The 12,625-nt window shown below is 41.9% G+C and overlaps 1 protein-coding gene across 1 annotated transcript in view; it reads right to left on the bottom strand.

Annotated features, from left to right (window-relative positions):
- The window catches only part of ABCD1 (ATP binding cassette subfamily D member 1), an 83,500-nt gene that overhangs the window by 31,110 nt on the left and 39,765 nt on the right, over nt 1-12,625 (bottom strand). Inside the window, exon 5 of the mRNA XM_056539962.1 lies at nt 8,330-8,424. Coding sequence (XP_056395937.1) covers nt 8,330-8,424 — 95 coding nt within the window. The remainder of the gene's footprint in view (nt 1-8,329; nt 8,425-12,625) is intronic.

Genomic DNA, 12,625 nt, shown 5'->3' with positions numbered 1-12,625 from the left:
GTCATGACATCACAGGAAATGCATTTCTTTTTGGATTTCTCTTTAGTATACAGCCCCTAAAAAGTACTGGAAGGATTAAGATTTTTTAATAGAAGTGATTTACAAATCTGTTTATCTTTCCGGCACCAGTTGATTTAAAAAAAAAAAAAAGAAAAAAGTTTTCCACGGTAGTACCCCTTTAAAAAGAAAAGAATTTCCTCTGTAGTATTCAGCAACTAATAAGTACTGGAAGGATTAAGATTGTTTAATAGAAGTAATTTACAAATCTGTTTAACTTTCTGGCACCAGTTGATTTAAAAACAAAAAAGTTTTCCTCCAAAGTTTAATCAGGACAACCGTAGGAGGCTAAAATATTGTAAGCTAGGGGGCGCTATTGCGCAACTGGACATTTATTTGAAATCCTTGAATGAGGAGTGAAAAGAGTGTTAAACAGCATGTCTCCCTAGATCCGTGTTTCCCAATCAGGGTGCCTTCCAGCATGCCCGGACAACCAAAGCCTGTCATGTACATAAGATGGGTATAGCAAACCCCCATCAGTGAAGCATGTCATAGCAACTCTCTCTCTTCTGCAGCGTTTTCCAACCAGGGTGCCTCCAGCAGTTGCAAAACTACAACTTCCAGCATGCCCGGACAGCCGTTGGCTGTCCGGGCATGCTGGGAGTTGTAGTTTTGCAACAGCTGGAGGCACCCTGGTTGGAAAACACAGGGGTAGAGAGAATGTAGCTAGTGTTTTGTTGCTTTGATTCATTCTCAACTATTAAAGGGGTACTCCAGTGGAAAACATTTTTTTTCATATCAACTGGCTCCAGAAAGTTAAATAGATTTGTAAATTACTTCTATTTAAAAATCTTAATCCTACCAGTACTTATCAGCTGCTGAAGTTGAGTTGTTATTTTCTGTCTGACAACAGTGCTCTCTGCTGACACCTGTCTGTCTGTCTCAGGAACTGTCTAAAGCAGGAGAGGTTTGCTATGGGGATTTGCTGCTACTCTGGACAGTTCCTGAGACAGACAGAGGTGTCAGCAGAGAGCACTGTTGTCAGGCAGAAAAGAACAACTCAACTTCAGCAGCTGATAAGTACTGGTAGGATTAAAGATTTTTTAATAGAAGTAATTTACAAATCTGTTTAACTTTCTGGAGCCAGTTGATATGAAACAAATAGTTTTTCACCGGAATACCCCTTTAATTATTGTAACTCTACTAATAAACCTTCCCTTCTCTGAACTCTCCCTTCTCCAGTCCATCCTAAATGCCTCAGACAGACTCCTCTTTCTCTCCAACCGTTAGAGGTTATGTTCACACTGAAGGACTGACAAGGAATAATTTCGTTCAGGAAATTCAGCAAAATCATCTATCTTCTACTTGACGTGGAATTGGCGCAGAATTTGAAGAGAAAATCATAAGGATCAGGAAATGCCTAGGAGGAAGTTCAGGGTATAGCAAACCCCCATCATTGAAGCATGGCCCTATTTTGGGTGACATTTGGGCATCATCAGGGGTTATCACTTCATCACTGTCATGAAACAGTTAAGATTTCTCTCTAGCTCAAACAGGAACAGTGTAAAATGTATTTTCTTATTTATTTACCACATCTTGATCCCGGACGAGCCCCCAATCCAGGACCAAAACAAACACAAGTTAAAGGGGTACTCCAGAGGAAACTTTTTTTTTTTTTTAAATCAACTGGTGCCAGAAAGTTAAAGAGATTTGTAAATGACTTCTATTAAAAAAAACCTTAATCTATCCAGTACTTCATAGCTGCTGAATACTACAGAGGAAATTCTTTTCTTTTTAAGAACATTTTAAGAACTGTCCAGAGTAGGAGAAAATCCTCATAGAAAACATATGCTGCTCTGGACAGTTCCTAAAATGGACAGAGATGTCAGCAGTCTGCTTTTCTTTTTGGAATACAGAGCTCTCTACTGACATCATGACCACAGTGCTCTCTGCTGACATCTCTGTCCATTTAAGGAACTGTCCATTTTAGGAACTGTCCAGAGCAGCATATGTTTGCTATGGGGATTTTCTCCTACTCCAGTAGGACAGTTCCTGAAATGGACAGAGATGTCAGCAGAGAGCACTGTACTCCTGACGTCAGCAGAGAGCTCTGGGTTCCAAAAAGAAAAGAATTTCCCCTGAAGTATTCAGCAGCTAAGAAGTACTGGAAGGATTAAGATTTTTTAATAAAAGTAATTTACAAATCTGTTTAACTTTCTGGCACCAGTTGATTTTAAAAAAAAATTGTTTTCCACCGGAGTACCCCTTTAAGTAGATTACTACATTACATTACATTATTATTTCCTAATGCTATGTACATGGGTTCTATTTGCACAGGTAAACAACTTGCAGGTTCTTACACTGAAGAACAAATATAGATAGAAATCACATGGTAAAAACTATACAAAGCATCAGCTATAAATTAATGTAATGAATAAGTAGCAAGGTCAAGAATGTTCATGTACCAGGTACAGACCTGTCCTTGGACCTTTGACTTTTCCCTATCGCTGTTTAGTGGATGATAATACCGGACCTTGACACTGACCTGCATTAACCTCTCCTCCGTATACATCTGATACAATCTTCTACACCGCAAAATAAGTTCATTAATAGCTAAACAAGCAGTAAAATTAGTATCGTGCTATCTGTTTATCAGCGAAATGGGATTAGGAGAGACAAACATTGACTGTGTTTATCAGGTTTATTTCAGGGGAAAGGTCATAGCTCTTGGATTTCAGGTCCTAACTATAGTACCACATTCCATTTTAACTTCACTAATGTCCTAGGCTGCGTTCACACGGCCCCCTAGACCCGTCCCGTTCTTCTCCCCTCAAAAATAAAAACGGACTTTAAAAAAAAAAAAAAAAAAACGGACAATAACGGATGTTATCCATTTGTATCCGTTTGGATCCGTTATTGTTCAGTTAATAAACCAAAAAAATATATAATTTTTTTTGTTCTGAGCATGCTCAGAAGTAAAAATGGATCAAAAAATGGATTGAAAAAACAGATGCAAACGGGTGACATTAAAGGCTCATCCGTTTTCCATAGACTTCAATGTTAAATTTACTGTATCCGTTTTTTCTTCCGTTTTTTTTTTTTGACGGAAGAAAAAATACTGCATGTGCCGTTTTTTCTGCCATCAAAAAAAACGGAAATGATTGCAGATGGGTACAAACGGATGTAAACGGATTGTAAAAAAAATCCCATTGACATGAATGGGATTTTTTAAAAACAGTTTTTAATCCGTTTACAGCCTGCAAGAACTGAACCGAAACGGGGATAAAAAACAAAACAAAACACAGGGACAGACACCCTTAGGGGGGGGGGGGGAGGGGCTGAGAGATGTGTCCTCCAAATTCTGCAGTCAGGGGAGATGGGACCTGAAAGGGGTTATCTGGGGATAGATAAAAAAAAAGCAAACACCTGTTATCAGGTTGTGTGTGGTGTTACAACTTGGCTTCATTCACTTTAAAGGGGTACTCAGGAGGTTAAAAAAAATGTTAATTACTTCTGTTTGAAAATCTTAATCCTTCCAGTACTTATCAGCTGCTGTATGCTCCAGAGGAAATTGTGTAGTTCTCTCCTGTCTGACCACAGTGCTCTCTGCTGACACCTCTGTCTGTGTCAGCAACTGTCCAGGGCAGAAGCAAATCCCCATAGAACTGTCTCTCTTGCATCAGAAAGTTCCTGACATGGACAGAGGTGTCAGCAGAGAGCACTGTGGTCAGACTGGAAAGAACTACACAACTTCCTCTGGAGCATGCAGCAGCTGAAAAGTACTGGAAGGATTAAAAGGAGAACTCCAGCAAAAACGAACTTATCCCCTATCCACAGTAGCTGATCTGGGGGGGGAGTCCGACAGCTGGGACCCCCTGCGATCTCCAGAATGGGACCCCGTCTTTCAGTGAAGGAGTGAGTGTCGTCTACCGGTAGACAGCACACGCTCCATTCATTTCTCTGGGAGCGCCGGTGATGCCAGAGTTTTGTAATGAATGCAGCACTGGCTCCTCACTAAGAACCAGGTCACGTTCTGGAGATCCCAGCGGTCGGACTCCCCCGCGATCAGCTACTTCCCCCCCCCCTCATCCTGTTAGTTTTGGCTTGGGTTCTCCTTTAAAAAAAAATTATAGAAATAATTTACAAATCTGTTTAAATTTCAGGCATCAGCTGATCTGAAAACATTTTCAAACAAAAATACCCCTTTAATAGAACTGAGCTGCAATACCACACACAAGCTGGGGACAAATGTGGTGCTGTTTTTGGAAGAAATCAGCTCTGTTTTTCTACCTGTCCACTCCTTTAGTACCTTGAAGATAAGTGGCCCTCAAGATGTCTCCTAACCAGTTATGCCCATCCCTGTACTGAAATTAATGTGCTGAATATACACGCAAAAACTGTGACTTGTGAACACTGCTTTGGGCCCTGTTCACTCCCTATTTTGCCTCTGGTGCACAAACACTATGAAACATTTCTGACATATGTATCATCTATGCTGATGACACCCAGCTCTATAACTCTTTCTGTGACATCACCCCTACAAAACACTAGCGACTGTCTCTACTGAAGAGTTTTCCAACCAGGGTGCCTCCAGCTGTTGCAAAATGACAACTCCCAGCATGCCCGGACAGCCAATGGCTGTTCGGGCATGCTGGGAGTTGTAGTTTTTCAACAGCTGGAGGCACACTGGTTGGAAGACACAGGAGTCGAGAGAATGTAGCTGGTGTTTTGTCGCTTTGGTTCATTCTCGATTATTAAAGGGGTATTAGTGTGAAAAACATTTTTTTCAGATCAACTGGCTCCAGAAAGTTAAACAGATTTGTAAATTACTATTAAAAAATCTTTCATCCTACCAGTACTTATCAGCTGCTGAAGTTGAGTTGTTCTTTTCTGTCTGACAACAGTGCTCTCTGCCGACACCTCTGTCTGTCTCAGGAACTGTCCAGAGTAGGAGCAACTCCCCATAGCAAACCTCTCCTGCTCTGCACAATTCCTGAAACAGACAGAGGTGTCATCAGAGAGCACTGTTGTCAGACAGAAAAGAACAACTCAACTTCAACAGCTGATAAGTACTGGCAGGATTACGATTTTTTTTTATTTTTTATAGAAGTAATTTACAAATCTGTTTAACTTTCTGGAGCCAGTTGATCTGAAAAAAAAATAGTTTTTCACCAGAAAACCCTTTTAACTATTGTAACTCTTCTCTGAACTCTCCCTTCTCCAGTCCATCCTAAATGCCTCAGACAGACTCCTCTTTCTCTCCAACCGTTAGGGTTATGTTCACACTGAGGGACTGACCAGGAATCATTTTGCTATTTTCTACTTGATGCGGAATTGGCGCAGGATTCGACGCAGAATTTGAAGAGGAAATCAGAAGGATCAGGAAATGCCGAAAAGGAGGTTTGGCCACTTTGATCCGCACGAAAATTCAGTGTTAATTCCGCATCAATTCCGCTCCAAACTCATTTCGTCAGGAAAAAATAAAGTCCCCTTGACTCCAATGTGTTTTTAACTAGAATGATAATGTTCAATCAGGTGGCGGAATAGGATTCTGCCTCAGAATTTTACCATTAAAGAGAACCTCTCATGATCTTGTTAAATGTTATAATCCTCCCAGTTCACTGCCCCCATCATGATAAACCACCTCCTGCCTTTATTTTTATTATTTTTTAGTTTTGCACCTTGATATTGCTCTGTATTTTCTGCTCAGTCTCAGTCAGATTCACAGACTGGGAAGGGTCGTTCCCCAGCAGGCGTGACATCATCTGAAGCCATACAGGGGAGAACTTCCTCCCTCACTCTGCAACCAACAGCAAACGTCAGTTAAGTGTGAGATGAGCTATGATTGGATAAGGCTGGACACACCCCTTAACACTCCAGACTGCATTTCCTGATTTTGGACTTTTGCCAGGCCAGCAGGAGTCCAAAGTCTGTGCAAGAGATGGGGTGGAAATATGCTCTGGACATGTTTGGAGACACCTAGTGGCAGCTTTTTTTAAACACAAAACATAGAAAACTTCTCTAAAAAACCCTCATATGGCGTATAGCATTCCCTAAATAGTTTTTTTTTCCTACTATCACTATGGTCCACCCACTATCATTCGGCAGCCTCACCCTACACTCTATGCATTTTGGCTGGTGAATGGTTCACCCACGTTTATGTGATCTACCCTATATAAAACATGGCTGGACCATTGTATAATTTGGCATCCTTTTAAGGGTATGTTCACACTACGGATAATGAATGGAATTTCCGCTCGCAGAATTCTGCGAGTGGAGATTCCATTCTGGCGGCCGCCGCCGCAGCACTTCGGCGGTAGGACTGCGCGGCACTGCGCCATCACCATTGACAGCTATGCAGTGTTCGCGGACTTCCGCGCAAAATATGAACATGTTCTTTCTTTGCGCGGAACAATTTCAGCCGCTGAAATTCCGCAGTGTGAATGGGTCTCGCGGAAGACCCATTCGCACTGAGCTTTATGTTCACAGCACGTAATTCCGTTCACGGCATTCCGCTCGTGGGAATTACGTAGCGTGAACATACCCTAATTGATAGGTTAAAGGATTCAGCTGGATGGATCAGTATAGTCTACACTATATACCAGCCTGACTGAGATCAAAAGAGTGTCCTTAGGGCTAATGTAACTCTACCCACATGTTTGTCATACTCACCAAACATAGATGAAAAACGTGATTATACAAACCTCCCGCCTATGGGTGTCACCAAACCGGAGCAGGATCTTCAGCGATGACAGGAGATAATATCAGATCTTGATTCAGCATAGGGATCTAGTTGTCTAATTATCTACTCTAATTGTAAAATCTGTCCTGGTCACGTGATGACATAGATGCACGGCTCTGATAACCGGACTGTAAGGCCCTGTTCACATCTGTGCTGAAGGTTCCATTAGGACCATCCTTAGCAGATTCTGCCAAAAATGCTAAACAAAATAGAGCAGCTCGAAGATTATTTTGTCCTGTAGAATGGCGGGCACCATAATACAAACCCAACTGACTCCATTAAAGGGGTATTCCATTGCCCCAGCATCCAGAACATTTTGTTCCGAACGCTGGCTGCGGGGGTCGTGGCGTCACGGCCACGCCCCTCGTGATGTCACGCAACGCCCCCTCAGTGCAAGTCTATGGAAGGGGGCGTGGCGCAGCCACGCCCCCTTCCATAGACTTGCACTGAGGGGGCGTTGCGTGACATCACGAGGGGCATAGCCGTGACATCACGACCCCCGCAGCCCACACCCAGCGTTCGGAACAAAACGTTCTGGATGCTGGGGCAGTGGAGTATCCCTTTAAATCAATGGGATCTGTTGGGGGCACTGTTGGTATCTGTAGTGCAGCGTACTGCAGAAGTGAACATAGCCTAACCAGCTGTGCACCTACCTGAGGACCACATTACCAAGACAGACTTTTATGTTCCATAAGTAAACAATGAAAACTATCATTCACTGACTACAAGCAGAGATCTGGGAAACTGCACACAACATATAAGAATCATTTGAAAATGGGTCACAGTCAAAGGGGTACTCCCGTGGAAAACTTTTTTTTTTTTTTTTTTTAAATCAACTGGTGCCAGAAAGTTAAACAGATTTGTAAATCACTTCTATTAAAAAATCTTAATCCTTCCAGTACTTTTTAGGGGCTGTATACTAAAGAGAAATCCAAAAAAGAAATGCATTTCCTCTGATGTCATGAACACAGTGCTCTCTGCTGACCTCTGCTGTCCATTTTAGGAACTGTCCAGAGCAGCATATGTTTGCTATGAGGATTTTTTCCTGCTGTGGACAGTTCCTAAAATGGACATCAGAGGTCAGCAGAGAGCACTGTGGTCATGACATCAGAGGAAATGCATTTCTTTTTTGGATTTCTCTTTAGTATAAAGCCCCTAAAAAGTACTGGAAGGATTAAGATTTTTTAATAGAAGTGATTTACAAATCTGTTTAACTTTCTGGCACCAGTTGATTAAAAATAAAAAAAAGTTTTCCATGGGAGTACCCCTTTAAAATAAAACTTTTGACATGTAATAGAGACATATCTAAAGTTATGATTGGTCGGGGTCTGAGATCCCCAACAAGCCAGATGAATCACTCAGCTAACCCATTCTTTCTATAGTAAGTATATGGGCTGTCTCATGCAGCGAGCAACGAGACAGGGAGAGAAGCACTTAGCTGAGTGCTTCTCCCTGTTCAGTGGGGGGTGTTAGCACCAAGCCCTCGACCAATGAAAACATTTGGCTTGCCTCTAAAACACATCAAACATTTTTTTAAATAAAAAAAAAAATGAATATTAAAACCCACATGCTTTGTATACTGCTGTTTACCTGGATATTGAGGCTGGCAACAACCACGTCGCCTGTTGGGGTAACAATGGGAATGTTCTCACATATGATGCCGTTCTCCACATCCACAACTTTTCCTATAGAGACAGGCAAAAAAAAACAAAAAAGACATTAATAAAGAATAATATGGAGGAGAAAAAACTAAGTCCCTATATGTCCTGCCATGAATATTACAACACAACAGATACCAAGGAGCTGCATGGTAACTGGAGCACCACTGGGGTGTTATCATTTCCGGTTGCTTCTGTTATTGTTGATATACTGTATAACATTATGCAGTAAGCTTCCACTAGTGATTGTTTTACTGTAACTCTATACTATATCTTTGTAGGGGTTTTGAAGCTATGTGTAAGATTTCAAATCACACTACGGAATTTCCACCTGGAGATATTCTGGGCGGAGATTCCGTTTGACAGGGGAGCTGGCAAAACAAGCCGGCGCTAGGACCGCTCGGAAATGCATGGTCTCAATAGACGGCAATACATTTCAGAGCAGAATAAACATGTTGATTTTTTTCGGCAGAGACTGGTGTTCAAAATTTCCAGGGTGGATGTTCGGCTGCGGAAATTCCGTAGTGTGAATGGCGCAGCAGGATCCCACTGAGAACAATGGCTGCTGCACTGTATATTTTTCAAGCATGAATTCCTACATGAATTCCGCTTAGAAAATACTGAAATTTAGGGTTGCAAAATTAGGGATGTACCCCTTTTAGGAAAATTTCCACCGATAATTTCAGGGGGCGTGGCTTAACCCTTCCCGACCCATGGCAAACATGTACATCATGGGTCGGGTGAGCGGACATGATGCGGGCCCGCAGGTCGGGTCAGCGCCATACATGGGAGATGCCTGCTGCTATTAGCAGCTGACATCTGCCTGTAATGACGGACATCAGGGATTGCTCCAATGTCCGTCATCGACTATACCCGGCAACCCCCTGCTAATTCCTGTAGCTGGGGGCCGCTGCTAAAAGCTGACTTGCGGCGATCACCGAGGCTGGCTATTAACCCTTTAGATCACTGCTGACAAAGCTGAAGGCGGCATCAAAAGGGACATGTAAATGCTCCCTGGTGGTCCAGTGCGGTGGATCGCCCCCCCGAAGCGAAACTGTGGGAGGGCGATCCACTGTGGAGGTAGCTGGAGGGCTTACCTCTGCATCATTGGTGTCTCTTCATTTGATTGAGCCTGGCTGAAGCAGGCTCAACAAAATGAGCAAAGATCACACAGATCAATGAAGTTCTATGGATCTCCATTGATTTGTATGAAAAATCCAATAATTTCTCCTAAAAGTCCCTTAAGGGGACAAATAAAGTGTAAAAAAATAAAAAGCTAAAGTTTAAAAAACATCCATTAACCCCTTCCATAATAAAAGTTTAAATCCCCCTCCTTTTCCCATATAAAAATAATTAAAAGATAATAAATATAAACATATTTGGTATCGTCGCGGGCGTAATTTTCCCAACTATTAAATTATTATGTTTCTGATCCTGCACTGTGAACGGCGTAAATGCAAAAAAATTCCAAAGGCAAAAGTTGATTATTTTGATCACATCACATGCCAAAAAAAAAAGGTCATAAAATGTAACAAAAATTACATTTTAAAAAAGGAGGCGGGGAATGCATTTTTGGTTTTCAGCTAAGCACAGCCTAAATTTTCAATTTCAGCCCAAAATTTCCCTTTCGATGCATCCCTAGTGTGAATGGGCCCTTAGAAATACCACACAAGGAATTAATCGGAACAGAATTTTAGACCTAAGAACAGGGGGGGTATTTATCATTGGTTTTACCCTGTTTTTGTTGGTTGATTTGCCTCATACTTTGTCTCAGTTACTGTTTAGAGACTTTTCATTGCGACCTTTGCTTCAGATGCTATGTAGCTACGCCATAGTCTGGATAAAGGGTTAGTATGGTGGTGGTTTTTATGATCCCACCATTGTGCCGCTGTAGCTCTTGGGTCCTCTGGTCCTGGTCTTCTTCCTGCTTCCGTGTGCACAGATAGTCACACTGCAATGGGTGTATCGCCGGCCACATCGATGTCCCGTTTCAGCCGGTGATAGGCTGAGTGCAGTGTCATGTTAGGAGCCTGGGCCCCACCTTGTCCCTGCTACCCTGGCCCAATACATGACACTGCGCTCAGCCTATCACCGGCCGAGGCGGGACATCTCTGCGGCCGGTGATACGCTGATCGCAGTGTGACAATCTGTGCACACAGAAGCAGGAAGAAGACCAGGAACGGAGGACCAAAGAGCTATAGCGGTGCAACGGTGGAGAGATAGAGATGGAAGGTGAGTAAAAGGTTTTTATTTTTATTATTTTTTATAGCCCAGGCACAATGGGACCATAAAAACCACCTCTACACTACTCCTTTAACTTTTCAATGTAGTCATGAATTTATTAGGTGTGCGACTTGTGGCAAATCTACACCAGCCCAGACCTGGCTTATAAAACTGGGTGTGCACAGCATTTGTACAAAGTTGCACATTTTGGCGCTAGGGTTCTAAAGTCGCAGAGGAGGAACCATAGGAAGTGGTGTAATTTACAAAAAAATGTGTACTAGCACCAGATTTATCACATGCCATGAGACAATATAACAAATGTGGCGCATGTACACTTTACCGCCACACAAATTAAAAGGTGTAGAAAAATTGTTCACCTACACCACTTAATAAATTCCCTCCAAGGTGTAGCTTGGTCCAACTCAGCTCAAATACCTTTCCAAATTCCACAAAAACGCATCACAGACAAAAAGTGCACTTAAATGTGAAGAATTCATCTCCTCTCAATGGAAGTGCCCTCATAGCCTGATAAGGATCAGGATCAATGCCAAAATAGTTGTCACAAATGCAAGCGACAGATCTGCGGCTCAGCGTCAGACTCTACAAAGCTTGACGGCGCTAAGTTGAATGCTAAAAATGCTAGAAAACATGATTTAGAAAACAGCGTGGCTATTAGAAACTCCATAGGGGTCCTCAAACCTTCAATGTATGCAGAACTTCAATGAACGACTTGCATATAGAAGGATATAAGGTAGCACTCACCCAAGTATTGGATAAAGCAATGTTTAGTGGGATGAAGATCTCTTGCAGGGAGAGGGAGCCGGACCCCTCCCTATAGTTCGCTTTTATTGGGAGAGATTTATTAATCTCTCTGACAGGAAGATTCTCTATGTCGCCAAAAGCAACCAGAGTACAACTTTTATTTCTTCAAAAAATAATGGGTCTATGGCCTGTGTTATATGTTTGTAAATTCTTAAAAAATTCAATAAAAACATTTGAACACAAAAAATAATGGGGGGGAGGTATTTTAAAGGGGTACTCCGGTGGAAAAACTTTTTTTTTTTTTAAATCAACTGGTGCCAGAAAGTTAAACAGATTTGTAAATGACTTCTATTAAAAAAAAATCTTAATCCTTCCAGTACTTATTAGCTGCTGAATACTACAGAGGAAATTATTTTCTCTTTGGAACACAGAGCTCTCTGCTGACATCATGACCACAGTGCTCTCTGCTGACATCTCTGTCCATTTTAAGAACTGTGCAGAGTAGGAGAAAATCCCCATAGCAAACATATGCTGCTCTGGACAGTTCCTAAAATGGACAGAGATGTCAGCAGAGAGCACTGTGCTCGTGATGTCAGCAGAGAGCTCTGTGTTCCAAAAAGAAAAGAATTTCCTCTGTAGTATTCAGCAGCTAATAAGTACTGGAAGGATTAAGATTTTTTTTTTAATAGAAGTAATTTACAAATCTGTTTAACTTTTTGGCACCAGTTGATTGAAAAAAAATAAATAAATAAATAAAAGTTTTCCACCGGAGTACCCATTTAAGCTGTTTAATAGTTCTTTTTTTTGTTGCAACCAATTACAGCACAACTTTTTTTTCTCCCTGAAAAATAAGATAAAAATAAGATTTCCCAAGCCGTCTTATAATAAGATTCTCATTATTGCCCATAACAACCAATTCCGGCACAACCTTCTTTTTTCTTCAAGCACTTGTCGGTTGCTATGGAAAACAAAAGAGAATCCTTGCTTTGAAAATCCCCCCCCCCCCCCCATTTTTTTTTATATAAGCCCCAGGCTGGGAGCAAATGTTGCCTTTTCCCTTTTTATGCCCCGGTATACATATAACTGTTCCCCCCAAAAATAACACAGTGATGCTCATAAAAACAAGGACACGTGCACAGTCCAGCAGGTGGCGCTCACAGAAGACAGCACGCCTTTGCAATTTGTAGCGAAATTGTTTTGCCGCGACTATTCTAATCAGGCGGGATATGTAACTGCACGTGTT

This window comes from Hyla sarda, chromosome 9, assembly GCF_029499605.1.
Source record: "Hyla sarda isolate aHylSar1 chromosome 9, aHylSar1.hap1, whole genome shotgun sequence".
Taxonomy (NCBI): domain Eukaryota; kingdom Metazoa; phylum Chordata; class Amphibia; order Anura; family Hylidae; genus Hyla; species Hyla sarda.
The sequence above is the reverse complement of the archived record's forward strand: the minus strand, read 5'-3'. Positions and strand labels throughout refer to the sequence as shown.